Consider the following 18,827-nt stretch of genomic DNA (forward strand, 5'->3'; position numbering starts at 1 on the left):
GGTAGGCAGAAGAGCATCTCTGAACGCACAGTACGTCGAACTTTGAGGCAGATGGGCTACAGCAGCAGAAGACCACACCAGGTGCCACTCCTTTCAGCTAAGAACAGGAAACTGAGGCTACAATTTGCACAAACTCATCGAAATTGGACAGTAGAAGATTGAAAAAACTTTGCCTGGTCTGATGAGTCTCGATTTCTGTTGTGACATTCGGATGGTAGGGTCAGAATTTGGCGTCAACAACATGAAAGCATGGATCCATCCTGCCTTGTATCAATGGTTCAGGCTGGTGGTGGTGGTGTCATAGTGTGGGGAATATTTTCTTGGCACTCTTTGGGACCCTTGGTACCAATTGAGCATCGTTGCAACGCCACAGCCTACCTGAGTATTGTGGCTGACCATGTCCATCCCTTTATGACCACAATGTACCCAACATCTGATGGCTACTTTCAGCAGGATAATGCGCCATGTCATAAAGCTGGAATCTTCTCAGACTGGTTTCTTGAACATGACAATGAGTTCACTGTACTCAAATGGCCTCCACAGTCACAAGATCTCAATCCAATAGAGTATCTTTGGGATGTGGTGGAACAGGAGATTCGCATCATGGATGTGCAGCCGACAAATCTGCGGCAACTGTGTGATGCCATCATGTCAATATGGACCAAAATCTCTGAGGAATGCTTCCAGCACCTTGTTGAATCTATGCCACGACGAATTGAGGCAATTCTGAAGGCAAAAGGGGGTCCAACCCGTTACTAGCATGGTGTACCTAATAAAGTGGCCGGTGAGTGTATATCTTCCAGCAAACAACAGAGAAGATACCTACAATACAAAAGTTTGCAGGACTTTCTACTCCATATTAAATGTTAGAGACACTTCTGTATTTACCCTTTTAGATGAAAAGGTATTCGAAGATGGAATGAGACATTATTAAAAGAGGCTGAATGCTAAAGTCTTTTTGGAATCCTTTAATGGTTAATGGTTATTAATGGCTGTTTCAGAAATTGAGACTAGAAAGATGCTAATTACATCAGATAAGATTGAATCATTGCTGGTTCATATAATGCCGTACTAACGCAGTAGATAAAAGTGCATTATTTACACCAGAGATCTTAAACTTTGTACAGATATATCACCTATAAGATCTCACTAACAAACTGTTTTTGAAAATCACCTACTATTGATACCTACAATTGAGATAATTTTGGACCCTGTAATGTACTTACCTTCCTTCCCCGAACTCCATACTGTCCATATGGGCCACTCAATCCAGTGCACTCACAGTAGACACAACAACATGTTTTCTCATTGACAAGGGACTGCAAAGAAAGATAAAATATTTTACAGGTAACTTTGACAATTACTGCGTCGAATAAGATAAAAAGTGGACTAAAACACACACACAAAAACCCTTTCCATCCATTTACAGTTCCTCTGTTCAAGCGTTGCCAGTCCATTCACCTCAACAGCTGATTCTCAATGATGATTTCTTTTGACCTTTTATTCTGTTCAGCCAATCCATGTCCTCTGTGGTGACCTGTACACACAAGTCAGTTTGTCATGTGCTATTCCTTTTTAGATGAATTACTGAGGCCAGTGATTCGCTGAGGTAATGACGTGAACAAAAATAAAATGCCTGGTATCCGTAACGGAGGAATTGTATATGGTAAGTAAATTTTTTTTATTGTTTACAATTTTTGTAGTCTCTACAAAAAGTTTGTATAACTTATACAACCACTTTAATACATTGATTATTCCTGACCAGATCATACTCACAGCTTGCCGTGTAAGTCTATATTCAAGATCTGGCATCCCGATATGCATCTGTTTGTTGTAGCCAAAACCTCTGCCAAATTCTATGTATTTGATGTTGTCAAATCCTTTTGTTCCTTCCAAAGCCACAGTTACTAAAGCATTTAACCCTGAGGGTTTGGAGAAATAGATGTAATAGATCTAAAGACATTTACAGTATAATACAAGCTATAGGCGTTATTATACAGAGACGTGTAGGTACTCTATGAGACAAATTTTCTGTGGATGATATTGGAAAAAGTACTTTGGTCCAGCGCATTAAAAAGAACCTGAAAAAAGAAACTGAAACTATTCAGGCATGAGGTATATTATACACCCAGAAAAATGGCTGGCACTGTTTGATGGATGGGTGGTTATTTAAGGCTGGTTTTACCCACTCATTCTTCAAACATTGGCAGCCAGTAACCAGTGTCTAAAAAGCTAAAGTAGAATAATGTCTGTGTGGTGACAGAAATATGTCACATCTTATGCAGCTACAGAAAAAAAATATACACTATGAGGGCCTCCACTAAATTTTTCACCCAGGAACCTCTACCAAACTTAATCCAGCGCTGTTCAGTATTGCAGGTAGAGATTCACATGCCATGGATGACAATCCATCCCTCAAACTAACCTATGCACCTACCATTGTATTGCCATTTACTTTTACTTTAAATCATGCCTTAGGAAATGAAACTGTTAACAAGATTTTCCAGAGAATAAAAATAATACTCTTTTGGCTGAACATGCGCTCCCTAGTGTAACTACAGATTTCTAACTCATCCTTGATCCTCAGCTGCTCTAGTCCAGAAACCTGTGGAAAATTGTAAGAAATATCCACTCACTAAATCGGTGGGTTATGTGGTGACTCACCTTAGCCAATGATTGGCAATGATTTTTCTGTGTGTTACAGGAAGTGCATACTGCTGTAGGGTGGAGTCAAAGCTGTGTGAACTGGATCAGCTGGGGATCAGAGATGATAGAGGGACACCTGAAATATGCGTACCCCCCTTGAAAACCATTTAACCCTTTCATGACCCGTGACTTAATAGCACGTTACGGGTCAGCTGCAGGTGCATGGAGAGGGTTCACGGGCTGAGCCCTATGCATAGCCAGTAAGTCTTTGCTGCATATCGCAGCAAAGACTTACCAGTAACACCCACAATCGGTGCTAGCATTGATCTTGGGTGTTACCCGCACATCACCGCTGGCAAAGCTGCCGACGGCTTCAAGAAGATGGCGGCGCGTGGGCTAATTGTACTTTGTAATGTATGAGGATGAAAATCCCAGTATACTGCCATACTGTAGTATGGCAGTATATGATAGGATCAATCAGACAATCAAGTGTTAGAGTACCCTAGGGAGTCTGAAAAATAGTAAAAATTAAAAAAGTAAAAAAAAAAATTATAATAAAAAAACCTAAAAATTATAATCACTCCCCTTTCCCTAGAACTGATATAAATATAACTAAACTGTAAAAAATCATAAACACATCAGGTATCGCCGCTTCTGAAAATGCCTGATCTATCAAAATAAAATAACATTTTTCACTGTGTTTAATCCTGTAACGGAAAATAGCGCTCAAAGTCGAAAATGGATCTTTTTTTGCCATATAAAAAAATAAATAAAAAGTGATCAGAAGGTCGTACAGCCCTAAAAATGCTAGCATTGAAAACTTCATCAGAAGTTGGAAAAAATGACCCCACCCATAGCTCCTACACCAAAATAAGAAAAAGTTATTAGTGCCAGAAGATGGCACAATCTTAAAAAATATTTTGTACAGGAGTTTTTTTTGTAAATGTATGAAAACATTATAAAATCTATATACATTTGGTATCCCCATAATCGCAACAACCCAAAGAATAAAGTAGACATTTGTGGCGCACAGTGAAAGCCGTAAAATCCAAGCCCACAAGAAAACGGGGCAAATTAGTTTTTTCACCAATTTCACTGCATTTGGAATTTTTTTCACGCTTCCCAGTACAGGGCATGGAAGAATAAATACCATCACTATGAAGTGTAGTTTGTTATGCAGAAAACAAGCCGCCACACAGCTCTTTATGTGTAAAAAAAAGTTATAGATATTTTATTGTAGCGAATGAAAAATAGAAATGAAAAAACAAAAAAGTGCCAGGTCCTTAAAGGGTTATATGGTAACTTTTCAACAATGTTTGCATAAATTTATATGACAATAAATGCATATGGCTATAAGAAAATTTGCAATATATCAAAATAAAGTGGTTCCTTGTCCGCTTCTTTATGTTCTTATCCTCTCTCCTCTTCTGTTTTTATCTATGCGGCCTCAGAAGCAGAAAGAAGAAGTTCACTGAGAGTACCCATTAAAGACATACAGAACTTGCAATGTGTACCTTGTTTCCGTAGGACTTCTGCTGTTTGCTCAATGTCTTCTACATTTTCATCAAGACCATCAGTGAAGATAAGCATCATCTACATACGGCATATGGAAGACACAGCAATGTCATACGAATTCAGTATATATATATATATATATATATATATATATATATACACATACTTCTCATAAAATAAAGGGAACACTGAAATAACACATTCCATTCTGCATGAACGAAATATTCTCATTGAATACTTTGTTCTGTACAAAGTTGAATGTGCTGACAACAAAATCACAAAGAATCCTCAATAGAAATCAAATTTATTAACCAATGGAGGGCTGAATTTGGAGTGACCCACAAATTTAAAGTGGGAAAACACACTACTGGATGATCCAACCTTGATGTGATGTCGTTAAAAAAGACAAAATAAGACTAAGTATGTGTGTGGCCTCCACATGCCTGTATGACCACCATACAACAACCTGATGATGTTGGTAATGGTCTTCTGAAGAATCTCCTCCCAGACCTGGACTAAAGTATCCACATACTCCTGGACAGTCTGTGATGCTAAGGAATTGCTGACACACTCCAGCCACATGAGGTCTAGCATCTACATTAGGGGGAACCCCACCACTTTATGGTCTCACGTGGGGTCTGAGGTAGTCAAGCAACCTCTGTGTGGCTCTCCAAAGAAATGCCACCCCACACAATAACTGGCCCACTGCCATACCGGTGATGCTGTAGGATGTTGCAGGCAGCAGATCGCTCTCCAATGTGTCTCCAGACTCTGCCAAGTCTGTCACCTGTGCTCAGTGTGAACCTGTTTCCATCTGTGAAGAGCACAGGGCACCAGTAGCGAATTTGCCAATCCAGGATTTCTCTGACAAATGCCAAGTGTCCTGCACGGTGTTGGGCTGTGTGCACAACCACAATCTGTGGACGTCGGGCCCTCTGTGGACCTCCCCTGTAGAACCACTGATTTATTGATTGCTTATTGCCTGTGAAATTGATTGTGAAGTGTTGTTTTCTAAGTGGAAAGTTTGATTTCACAGAAGTTTGATTAACCTGGAGTTATATTGTGTTGTTTAAGTGTTCCCTTTATTTTTAGTTAGTTAGAACTGGAACATACCTTTGCTTTTCCTGCATCACCTGGTTGAAATATCTTCCACATAGACTGAAGAACAGGTGTTGTTAAATAGGAAGGACCATTGACAAAAATAACATTAAGGATCTGAGTTAAATCTGGACTATAGGTTTGAAAGTGTGAAATGTAGTCTCTTCTGGAGTTAGGGACATAGAAGGCTACACTGATCTGAGGTAAAGTGCCGGGAACACAGCTCATACTTCCCAAACTCATCATGTTTTTTAAGATATTAGCAATACGAACTTCCAATTGCTTTTGACCATGGAATAAATCGGCACCACTAGGATAAGATGAAATATCAAAACCAACTACAACATCAAGTGAACAATCTACAAGGAAAAGAATAAGAAAAGATACAAATATAAGTTTGATTGATCACTAACTCATCACACAATTTACACTCATAGGATGGATTTCCTTAACCATTTCCTTAACATAACGGCAAATCACTTTAATGAAAAACAAAAATAATTTTTCCACTCTAAAATTGATTCCAAACTCCTGCCACTAGGGCTCACATCTGTGTTTTGGCAGCAGGTGTGGCCAACATGGACTCCAGGAAGTTGGCGGTCTCTGGTCATAGGCACAGCTCTTAGCAGCTTCTTTAAAGGAAATCTACCACCAGGATAAGGATTGTAAACCATGCACACTGGCATACTGGTGTGTGCCCCCTCTGCAAAGATCCACTGTTCTTTTTGGCTTCTTATGTTCAGGGTTTTACAAAAACAGCCGGGGAGCCCCTCAGGTTCATTTACATAATTGTGAAACCGTTTTTTCTTAAAAACAAGGACATAGGAAGCTTGAAGAAGAACAGATCCTGCCAGAGGGGGTACACACCTGCATGTCCGTGTGATTGGTTTACAATAAGTCATCCTGGTGGTAGATGTCCTTTAAAGGCAGTAGCAAGGCGAAAAGTCACTAGACCCCTGTAACTGTATGTCATGGTGTGAAAGTATTTGACACCACAGCCTACAGTTTTCCCACCACAATTCATACAGTTTCCCTATTACAATTCTTACAGTACAATACAGTATTTATATAGTTCACCCATTGCAATTCATGTAGTCCCACAATTTTAATTCATAAAGCTTATGAAGTGTCTCATTTCAATGCTTATAGTTCAACCATTAGGATCTATATAGTCTCTCCCCATTTCAATTCATACAGTATATTTTTAAACTATTACAATTCATGTAGTGTTGATCATGAGATCACATGAACCAAATCAGAAGAAAAGCACATTGATTTGCACATTGTTTTAGTCCTTTGACAGACAGTAACTCACAACATAACCACTGGGGAGCTTTATATGGCGTTTTATAGCATTAATTCTAAATGACTATAGGAAAATCAAATGTTTTTGTTTTTTCCAAAACTGGTCGTCTCATTCCACTCATAGGATGCATTGAGCCAAGAAGAATGGCAAGGTAGGACACGTGTTGGTTGATATTATGACCTTCTTCATTTCATCTATAACAGATTCCAAAGATATTTTACTTCTAGTCTATTTTACTTTCTAGTCTATACTGTTATTTACAATTAAGTTATACATTCAGATGACATAAAAACCAAGACGTGTAAAATCATATTTTTCAAGTTATATTCTAAATTAGATGATACTCACTCTCAGCAGGCCGCAACACGCACATGTCTTCAACCAAACTCCTTTTAATTCTTTTCAGTTCATCAAAATCGTGGACAGAAAATTTTCTGTCTGATCTTCCAGCAATCTGAAGAAGCTGAGTTTCAGATACACTTCCTACTCCAACAGCATAGGTAAAAACCCCTTTACTTCTTATGGCTTCAGCAGGCTGTGCTACATCATCTTCAGAATCTCCATCTGTTATGACAATCAATATCTGCTGGATCTTTTCATTAATACGACTATTACTTGACGGACTTAATAGGGCAAGATCTGTTTGCTTGAGAGCATCTCCAATCCGGGTGTTTCCATCCATCCATGTGATATTTTTAACGATGTGCTTTAGAGTTGTCTTATCCTCATAAGTTTTTAACTTAAACTCGGTTCTGAATAAATGACTGAATTGAGCAACCCCCACATGGGCGTTTCCAGAATCAATGTCAAAATCATCAATGATAGATACCATAAAGTCTTTCATTTTTTCAAAATCTGTGGGTCCAATACTTCCAGACCCATCTATAAGAAAGCTTACATCTACTTCTTTATTACATACTGTAAAATATGAAGAACATAGAGCGATTAGCAATACTCTATTACAGAACCCAATTTTATAAATTATATTAATAACTGTTGTTTTGATCCCTTTCTATGAAATGAATTGGAAGTAAATTGCACAGAAACATTTTATTCCCCCTTTCCTCATTATGGTTTTTTACCTTATATTTATAGTTTGAACATTTACAGATAATAATATATTAGCTAGGTAAAGGGAGTGGTTTTACATTTTTACCCTTCTTAATAGACTTAAAAATAGCAACTTTTATTTTTAACTCCCATTGTGTATTCAGGTCAAATTTTAGGGTCCAAAATTCAGGTATTTTGGGTTTAAAATTTTCTCTCTGAAACTAACCCAGTAAGGGCATACTGAATTTTCTTGTTTAAAAATGTGCCAATCTCCTTTACTAGAAAAAGTGGAGGGAAGGGGGTTAGTTAGATGAGATAAAGTAACATGACCTTAGCATAAGACTTCCTGAAGTTTTTGTTTTCAACAATCAGATAATCATAGTCCTCATTATAAATTTACAGAACTACACTATGTGAAAATTTGATTTTTGTGTAAGCGGGAATATCTGACAGGTAATACCTAATTTTGATAAATGTTTTATTGATTTATGAAGAATATAGCTATTATGAGCTTGAATCAATGATACCAATAAAATACTATGCACAGACATCTTATGACCAAGTGTTGCAAAATATCTTACCTTGTTTTTGGCATAGAGCGTCCGATATGTTCTGAAAAATGTCCATTAACTTATCAAATTGATCAACATAGAACCATTTGCCCTTGGTTCCTGCCATTGCCTTTAGCTCAACTATTAGTGACTTATTTACTCCAACTGCAAATACTGTGATCCCAGCTTTTTCAAGGGATTTCGAGGTTGCGTTAAGTTTTTCATGATCATGAGAGTCACCGTCAGTGATGACAATAGCATACTGTGGGATTCCCATAGCTTGGCGACTACCACGCTCTTTGCTAAACAACTTCAGCGAAGACTGCAAGGCTTTAGCAGTGCATGTGGTATCTCCTAAATCTTTATTCAAATCAATGGCTTTAATAATCTCATTTTTATTGCTATATTTATTCAGATCAAACATATAATCGACATCAGTTGCGTATTTAAGAGCTCCAAACTGAACTTTATCTTTTGCAACATCTGATTTATTCACAAAAGATATCACAAAGGATTTCATCAACTCAGCCTGCTCCTTGCTGATACTACGTGAGGCATCAAGCACAAAAACAATGTCTGCTTGTTGTATTCGTGGACAATCTGTGAACATAGAAAAAAATAAACTAATACATTTTAAATAAAGGAAAAAAATTAACAATTTTTTTGTTTTTGCTTGGCAAAAATTTGCCAAAAAATTGTTTTCGGATAGACACATCTCTACCAGCGATACTAGGCTGCTGCTTGAGTCCAGATTGGCAGGAGTCCAACCAATGTAATTTTTAAAGGGGTTGTCTAGTTTCAGCACATAAATGTTATTGTTTCTACAATTAAAAGTTAATCAATTTTCCAATTCCAACTATAGAATCTATTTTCAGTTTGTGAAGTGATAGCATATGTTTAGATATATGTTCAGTAGAGGGGACCCCACAGTCACTGAGAATAAAGGGACCACATACTTGTTGTAGTCTAGGAAAATTCACAAATCACAAAAAAAAGTCACAGTCACAATCTACAGTTTTTTTCATAGACATGTGGGCAGTGGTACACCGTCGTGAAAGGAAAGACAACAAAGGGACAGCAGCTCTAAATCAACCCATTTATTCTCAGGGTTGATGGGTTGTCCCAAAGATAAATGGAAGATGGCATATTACATTTAAAGATGAGGGGCTTCCATTATGTTTACATTTCATTACTCATTACTCAAGAGGGGACATTAAATTAGAACATAACTAGAATTAACTTTATGATTTGTTTGTACAAATTCTATAATTACTGACCTTCTTTACAGATGCCAGCAACAAGATCTTCTTCTATAAACTTCAGTGAATCAAAAGACTCAATGTAGTGAATTTTTCCTGATGGCCCACTTATTTCTTCTAGTTGAGTTTTATTTGCATTGAAAATGCCCACTGAGATAATATTCACACCACTATTCCGTAGAGACTCAGACTCGTGTTTAACATTATCTTCAGATTTTCCATCTGTTATAAGTATTAGAAGCTTTTTCACCTTTGGTCTAGCACCTTTTTCTTCCATAAAGTATGGGAACACAGATTTCAAGGCTTTCCCGGTATATGTGCCCCCACTCAAGTATCCCATATTGTCAATAGCTGCAGAGATAATAGCTTTGGTTCCACTTTTATTAAGCTGTAGCTCCTCCTTGCTGTCAGTACTGAATTGGACAATGCCATATTGCACATTATGCGGACCAACCTCAGTTTTGTTGACTAGGTTTTTCATAAACTCCTTCATTTTTATAAAGTTATCTGTGCCTATACTTCCAGAACTGTCAACCAGGAACATTACATCAGCGTGAATTTTACTGCAAACTATAAAGACAAAAACAAAATGCTTAATTTGACTTATTTATGATGAGTATTTAATATGAATCTAAAATATTGTTTATTTTACCTTTTCTGGAACAGATCTGTTGAGCTATCTGATTTTTTATGTCTTTCAGGGAATCAAAATTGTTAACATAATGGACCCTTTCTGGAACTCCAGCAATTTCCAGCAACTGAGTCTTGTTGGCTTCTTTAACGCCAATGGCAAACATATTCACTTGGTTTTCTCTGAGGCTCAAGGAAGCCTCCTTCACACTATCTTGAGACTCTCCATCTGTAAGAACAATGAAGTACACAGGCACATTCCCTGGTCGGACATTGTTGGGATCTAAAATGAATTTACTAGTGAAATTTATAGCTTCTCCAGTGTCAGTTCCTCCACCTCGCTGCCGGATGTTCTGTATCTTCATTTTCAATTGGATTTTATTGTAATTACTATCAATTTTAATCTCCTGTTGGCTGTCATCAGAGTATTGTACAGCCCCAATGCGAACCTTCTGAGGTCCAATATCAAACAACTCAATTAGATCCACTAGAAATTGCTTCATGGCTATAAAATCTTGGGGAAAAATACTTCCAGAACCATCGATGAGCAGATGAATATCAGCTAGATCCGTCTTCTGACATCCTGTGAATTTCATTGAAAAAAGGTAAAATTATACATACAAAAAATAATCTGTCACCTTTGAAAATGAGTAACTAAGTGTAACAATTTCCATATACATGAATGTTCCCCTACAAAGTCTGGCATTGTCACTGCTGATTCAACAATTTTAGAATTCAGAAAAACAGACCTTAAACTGGTAAGTTCCAGTTTATAAAAATACATTTCACATAATTTATTTTAAAAGAAAAGCTTATCCAGAATTATGTCATGGGAAATATAGCTGAATGGTGCCCTTCATTTGTGGAACTATGGTATATAATGTGATCTCAATTTACAGGCAGATATCTATATTCAGATTCATACAAGATTATAATATACATAATAATCAACATAAGAAGAGCTGTGTTACATTGTGTTTCATTTCTGAGATAGAGATCCTGATTTCTTTTTCTAAAAAATTCTAGATTTTATATTGTACATGTTAATAGATGAAAACAACCCCTGTTTATAATTCCATTGGGGCATATGAATAGCATAAAGGAGGTCAGTTCAAGTAGACTGTGTCAGCTACCTTACAAGCCTAATGGTTAAGGACTTCCGGACAACAATCCCTACTTTGGGGAACAGGCACAAGAGATGACTCCATAACGGGGTTCAGGACACATACAGTATTCAAGAAAAAGGTAGGAGCAGAGACAGGATAAAGGGTCAGGTACAGTTAAGGAATACAATATAAGGCTGGTATACATTGGGTTCTGGGTAAGGCTGGGGTACACAGGATTCCGTCTTAGGCTTGGGCTGGACAGGGTTTTGACTAAGCCTTGGGGTACATAAAACAGGGAACTTAAAATAGGGAACGTAAAAATAGAAAGGAGTATCATAGGTCACAGAAGAAACAATAACCAGCCACATGTAGCACCTCGACTGTATTTTCAAAGGCAAATTAAAGATTCCACCCTTGACTACACATCAAGACAACACTGTGACTCCAGCCCGTCTACTAAATGCTCAGGAAATGTGTGGTTGGGGTGGAGCTCCTCAACCGTACCCAAAAAAGCAATCAATGTAAACAAAACCCAAGAGATTTGTGAATTAACAATTTATCCAGCCCCCAGATGTTGCCCTGCATTACCCTGGGGAAACACATAGAGCTGAGACAATAGGGGTATTGTATCATTAGTCCGGCTCTAGTTCTATGTCTGTCTTTGGAGTTCTGCAGTTAGATTCATTAAAGTGTCTTTGGCCCTTGAAAAAATCATCTGGCAGTGGTTTTTTCTGTGTGGGTTGTTGCATGAAAAGTCGCCAAAAAAACCTATCAAAAGTCACAACATAGACCAGGGCGGGGACTGGTAAAAATTGTGCCAACACCTGCATCATAACAGAAATTTGCTCCAAATTGCAAATCATGAATTCAGTTGTATTGGGAAATCTAGTTTATTCAAAAAATGAATTTGGTGCAAGCAGGTTCTGTGTCAAAGTGACTTTGCGTAATGGAAAGTCGCAAAGCAGCATTTATACCACAACTGCTCCAAAATAGCACCAAACAATAAAACTCCAATAATATATTACCCCCAAAGAGTCCAAACAAGCAACTTGAGGGGGGCTAACAAATAATGCTCAGTAAAGTAGATCAGCAATCTCAGAATTATGGAGCCAGAATCCATACAGATGATTATAACAAACTATGTCCGCCGCACCACAAAATTCTGCACCTAAAGGGGCGTTACGGTGCCAATTCGGACCGTGCTCCATATTTATTAAAGCGACTCGACAGAATTGTGTTGCACGCTGTATGTTAAAGGTACACCAAAAAAGATGGTCACATATTCCGAGCAGTGCAGGGTGCACCAGATTAATGAAGACTGCGCACCTGCACACTTTTGGTAAATGTGGGCTAATGTTTCTATTTAATCTATTTAACCACTTTCCGCACCTTGACGTGATTCTACGTCATAGGATGCGGGTCTTTCCCGCACCTTGACGTAGAATCACGGCATGGCAATTGCCCGGGCTCAGAAGCCAGATCCCGCAGTAACAGCCGGGATCACGATAGTCGCAATCCCGGCTGTTTAACCCTATAAGACGCCGCAATCATAGGGACCGTGGCTTCTATGGTGCATTGGCACGGCGATCGGCACCCTCCGTGCAGGGCATGGAGGTGCCGATAGTTGCCATGGTAACCCTGAGGTCCGATAAGGACCCCAGGGCTGCCTGTAGTAGCTGCCTGTTAGTGTTGTGCACTGTGCACGATCTAACAGTGCAGCTGTCAGCCTATGCAGAATGCATAGGCTGACTGTAATATGCTGCAATACATTAGTATTGCAGTATATTACAAAGAACAAGTGATCAAATGATCACTTGTTCATGTCCCACCCTGGGACAAAATAAAACAGTAAAGAAAAGTTTAAAAATAAAAGTGAAATTAAAAAAAATTATTAAAAAAGAATAAAAGTCCCCTGAAGTTCCATCCCATGCAGTAATCAATTAAAACATAAAAAAAGTGAAAATCACCAAAAAAACACAACATGTAGGGTATCAAAACGTCCGTAACAAACCGTCCAAAAAAATAAAATTGTCAATAAACCAGTACAGTGAATGCCGTTAAAAAAACTCACAAAAATTATGAAGTTTTGACTGCATAAAAAGTGATCAAAAAGTAAAATTTACCCCAACATGATACCAAGAAAAAGTACAGCTTGTCCCGCAAAAATAAGCTCTAAAACAAAAAAAAAATGTTCTGCCCATTGTTACTTGGCGATGCAAAAACAAGCAAATTTCTCACAAAATGAGTTCTATATTCTGCAAAAAAAGTTATTCATAAAAAAGCCATATAAATGGGGTATCACTGTAATCGTGATGACCCATAGAATAAAGATAACACATTATTTTTATGGTACTGTGAACGTCCAGGGAAACAAATGCTAAAAACCATAAAGAAGAATTAATTATTTTTTTAACCACCACCAAGAAACAGTCAATAAAATCTGATTATTAGCTATTGAGCCCCCTGTAAATGATGTACCTGAAAAGTGGATCTCATCCACAAAAAAATAATCCCCCATATGTCCAAATTACAAAAAAATAAACATTTTATAGCCTGTAAAATGTGACAATGCAAATCTGCTCTGAATGGCGCCTCCTTCCCTTCTATGCCCGGCCATGTCTTTGTGCAGCAGTTTACCACCACATATGGGGCAGCCTCATACTTGGAAGAAATTGGGTATCAAATTTTGTAGAGTTTTTCATCATTTAATACTTTATTATGGTTTAATTTTTGGCCAAAATTACTATATTGTCTAAAATTTTTTACACATTGAGGGGTGAAGCTTCTAAAATGGCATGATTTATGGGGTTTTACTGCTGTTTAGGCCTCTCAAAGTCACCCACAATTCTGAACCTCCTAACAACCCAAGGCATTCACACTGCCGTTGCCTGCCCGTACCGCACCGTAGAGGGCAACGGCAGTGCACGGGGAGAGGAGGAGGAGGTGAGCGCAGCTCACCCCCGCCCCTCTCCATAGGAAGTTATGGCGCACGGCGCCGTACTACGAACAAAGATAGGACATGTCCTATCTTTTTCCAGGGTACGGAGCGGTACGGTGCTGCACGTGTGAAGCACCGTACCGCTCCCGTAGGGTGCCGTGTTCCCATTGCTGTCTATGGGGGACGTATATTGGCCGTATATACGTCGGCCGTATATAAGTCCCCCATACGTCAGTGTGAATGTAGCCTAAAAAAGATAGAGGATGCATAAAACCCTGTGCCAATATAAAGCAGACATTTGGGAAATGTTAGTTATAAAGTTACTTGGGCTGAAAAGCAGAAAAGCAGAAAATTTTTAACTTTGAAAATGAATAATTTTTAGAAATTTTTGCCAAATTTCAATTTTTTTCTTGACCAAACATAAAAGATATCATCAAAATGTTTCTTTTACTTTGAAGTACAATGTGTGACGGGAAAACAATCTCAAAATCCCCTGGATATGTTAAAGCATCACAAAGTTAGAACCTCCTATAATGACACAGGGCAAATTTTAAAAATCAGGCCTGGTCCTTAAATGGCTTAGACACAAAGGGGTTAAAGTGGGTTTCCAATAAATAACTTTTTCTCCCTATTATAGGACTGTCATGTTCCCCTGCAATTGGCAGAAAAGGAGGAACGCAAGTCCCCCTTAGCTGCTCTGTGATGCTGAAGTCCAGCATTGACTCTTGTGACTCTTGTAGGAAGTCCCATTGAAAACAATGAAACACAGGGCAAGTGAGTAAATATATTGATTCAAAATAGATTATAATATGCAAATCCACAGGACATATTATAGGTATTCTCACCTTAGCAGAAATGACTTACCTAGTTTTGTCTGACGGGTTTGTTTCGGTGACACAAAAGTATCTCTTTCAACAGAATTCACAACCTTCTTCAGTAAGGTGTCTGCCTTGTTGGGAAGATCAGAAAAGGTCTTCACCTCAATTTGATAACTGCGACGGGGAGTTGATGCAATTTGGTTCATTTGTGTTTTATTAGCTTCAGAAGTGCCCACGGTAAAGATTCTGACTCCTTCTCTTTGAAGTAACTTGGCGGCCTGGAATACACTATCTGCAGAAGACGTATGAGTGACCAGGATCGCTATTTGCTTTAATCCCTGCTTTTTTCTGTTTGCCAGGGTGTCACCAAACACTTTACTCCTTGTATAGTTCATGGCATTTCCAATATTTGCAATCTTTTGAAGAGAAGGTTGAAGGTCCAGAATATGTTTTTCTACAACAGATTTATTAACTCCAGTTTTCAGGGAGAAAATGACTTCTGCCTCACTACTAAATGCCACCATGCCCACGTGGGTGCAGTAATCACTGATCTCCAGCTTGGATGATACATTCATCAAAAAATCTTTCAAATATTTGCTTTCCAGCATTGTATGTTGAGAAATATCCACCACAAGAACCATATCTGTTGCTATTTCTTTATCACACACTAAAAAGGACAGGCATCTTGTTAATGAAAAGCAATTAAAAATGTTAAAATTACACAGTTAACATATAGACTTAAATGGTACATAGAGAATGAACAGCTGGTCATTGGCAAATCAAAAATATACTTTAAGAATTCTATAACTACTTAACAATTCTAAGAAGCTTTTCCCAGGCCGAACTACCTGAAACTATGGCGAACCTGCAGGGGTGTAAGTAGGAGAGGTTGGGTCCCGTAGCAGATTTCTGCATTGGGCCTCCCTTCCCGTTAAAAGAATATAGACATATTTGTACACACACATGTTTATAAAATTACACATATTTATGCACTTACTTATACACAAATATTTGTATTTTGTACTTATATACACACATACATAAATGTATACATTCACTGATATATACATTATACACTAATATAAACATGCCATACACACATACATTAAGTATATACACATCATACACCATATACACACACACACTATATGCACATACATACAGCATATATAGCATACACAAATACACTTATACAGCATATATAGACACACAAACAGCATATACATACGCATAGGCCCAGTGTTTGGACCAGTTTTCTCTCTGACTGCACTGAAAAGAAGGTGCAATCTGCATGCACATGTATTAAACATGTGTTTGTGCCAGTTTTGTGCCCAGCTGCACTGTGTCCGAAAAGACAGAAAAAATGGTGGGCACGTTAGTTGGAGTTTTGACCATATTCATTATTGACATGCTCCACAATTCTGTCTCCCCACAATTCTGCAGCATGAACAAAGTGCACCAAAAAATATGGTAAACACTTCCAGAGCAATGCAGGGGTGCAGGATTTAATGTTTAAATAAATCTGGCACACTGTGACCACTCCACTGGCAAACTGCACATAGAACAGACTGCACTAGTTTTGAAAAATGAGCCATACAATATATAGACATCATACACACATATACACACATAGGGGGAGATTTCTCATTGCTTCTAAGCCATTTTTAACACCATGTGGGTGTGGAGGGGTCATAGAGAGCTGCGGAGGCCTGTGGAGGGGGTTGAGAACAGGGCTTTGCCACTCTTTGCCTGTGTACTTTTCAAAAACCAGCAAACTTTTGTTAGCTGGTTTTCACCCCAAACTATGCCAGGTCATACCTGGCATGGTTCTGCACGATGCTCTCGCCCCCGACGGATACATCAAAAGGCATAAGCCTCTTGATGTATGTGGCCGGACGCATAGGAGAATGGTTGCTATCATTACTATATATATATATATATATATATATATATATATATATATATATATGTGTGTGTGTATGTATGTCCGCTAAAGGAATCTGTACCGTCGCATTTACAATCACCAAACTTTGCACAGTTGTTGTCTGTGACTCAGGGAACGTCTTAAACCAGGTTTTGAGACTAAATTTTCACCCCGCATTTTCCAAAACCCACTTGTTAACCACCATATACAGAAGCCATTGTCGGCAAGCGGCCGACGTCATTCTGTGTGCCAGCCGAACGCGAACACCCGAAGAGGAGCGGAACGAGCCAAAAAAGACCGAAGATCATGCGAAGGATCCGAATGACCCGAAGAGGTTTGGAAGCAAGAAGAGGACCTATGGGGGGGCGTCGGGAAGGTGAGTACAGTGTTAATTTTTTTTTTAATACAGGGGGGCAGGCTGGCTATATACCAGCCAGAAAACCTAGGTGAAGAAACTGCCAGATCTACTGCATTTATCTTGTTACATCCTGGAGCTGGGTGTTTCAGGAGTTGTTTCAGTCATTTGGTGAAATCAGTGGCCAGGGCGGCAAACAGGAATACCATATACTGATCTCTTAACACTTGTAGTACTACATTCTGTATTGTGCTTATTTCTATGTTCTCTGTCCCTTGCTTTGTTATTGACTATTCTGTTTCTCATCATTCTGTACCTTCCTGTCATCTTGGTTTTGCCTGACTATAGATCTCTCTGTCTCTCCAGAGAAGGGACTGGCATCCATTTGCCATCTGTGTTTTAATGTAGTGCCTGGCAAGTAGGCAGGGACAGAGTTCTGGGTAAGCTCAGGGCCCTGTACCTCTTCCTTACGTTGACAGAAACATTTTAAAATGTTTTTAACATTATACACCACATAATACCACATATATGTACACAACAATATAAACATTTAGATGCCCCCCCCTTTCTTCCACTTTCTTCTTAAATATCAATTGTATAAATATCTATATATTAAGTATTTCCCAGTCTGAAAACACCTGTATTAATACAATATACAGACGTTTTTTTTTTAAATTCCAAATGACATCACAACTTAAACAATAGCATAACAGATAAATAATGTACCTGTTTAGATTATGGATTGAAAGAAGACATAGAAAAAGAAAAATAGAACAAAATGCATAATCTAATCTTTAGCACTGCATGCTAAATTACATCCAAGCAACAATGCAGAACTACATTTTTTTATAACTTTATTTTTATTGAAACGTTTTTGTTATTTTTTGTTAAAGATTTCCAAAGACAAGCACGTATTACAGAAATAAACGTTACAGAAATAAACATTACAGAACTTCATTTTGATGGACCTTACCTGCAGATGCATTACCGTGTTTTTGTGATGCAGCTGTAGGGGATGGTATAGGTCCTAAAAAAAATAATGGAATTTAAATATAAGGCAAAATATTTCTTAAAAGTCTCTACTTTTTTATATTTAAGAATGATTATTATGTAAGGGAATACTAGAGTGTGATATATACATGAACAAATGTTTTTTCAAGTTTTTTTTGTTGTGAAACAAAAATTAAATTCTGATTAAATTTTATTAATGGCCTGTGTGTATGTATGTATTTATTCACTGGGTAGAGACAGGGAATTGTTAACCTCTCTTGTATTAAAGCTCATTCACTAAAAAAAGATAGAGACTCCTAAACTATATAAGTGTTAAAAAGATTAGAGGTCAGACCCCAATTTCAGACTTATGTACGTCGATACCAATAGGAATCTGACAAATGTCAATGGGAGGCTTCAGCAGCTATCTAATAAGACAGAGACACTAGCCTGTTCTAGTGCTATTGCACTCCTCAAGATAGTGTTATGATCCGACGCGTTTCCTGATCTCATTCATCAGGGATCTGATATTCGGTATTGTGATCAACAAGTGTATCCACATCTTGTGGATGTGATTATGTGGTTGACCACATTGTTAGTGAGACACATATAGATGGCGTGTCCCCGCATAGATGTCAGCG

At 38.1% G+C, this 18,827-nt stretch overlaps 1 protein-coding gene across 1 annotated transcript in view; it reads right to left on the reverse strand.

Annotated features, from left to right (window-relative positions):
- Window positions 1-18,827, reverse strand: part of LOC140133380 (collagen alpha-6(VI) chain-like) — an 80,597-nt gene that overhangs the window by 40,339 nt on the left and 21,431 nt on the right. Inside the window, exons 4-13 of the mRNA XM_072153493.1 lie at window positions 18,170-18,223; window positions 14,964-15,584; window positions 10,078-10,638; window positions 9,444-9,995; window positions 8,197-8,766; window positions 6,914-7,483; window positions 5,275-5,618; window positions 4,161-4,239; window positions 1,777-1,922; window positions 1,227-1,319 (exon numbers count right to left, since the gene is read on the reverse strand). Coding sequence (XP_072009594.1) covers window positions 1,227-1,319; window positions 1,777-1,922; window positions 4,161-4,239; window positions 5,275-5,618; window positions 6,914-7,483; window positions 8,197-8,766; window positions 9,444-9,995; window positions 10,078-10,638; window positions 14,964-15,584; window positions 18,170-18,223 — 3,590 coding nt within the window. The remainder of the gene's footprint in view (window positions 1-1,226; window positions 1,320-1,776; window positions 1,923-4,160; window positions 4,240-5,274; window positions 5,619-6,913; window positions 7,484-8,196; window positions 8,767-9,443; window positions 9,996-10,077; window positions 10,639-14,963; window positions 15,585-18,169; window positions 18,224-18,827) is intronic.

The sequence above is a fragment of the Engystomops pustulosus genome, chromosome 5, assembly GCF_040894005.1.
Source record: "Engystomops pustulosus chromosome 5, aEngPut4.maternal, whole genome shotgun sequence".
Lineage (NCBI taxonomy): Eukaryota > Metazoa > Chordata > Amphibia > Anura > Leptodactylidae > Engystomops > Engystomops pustulosus.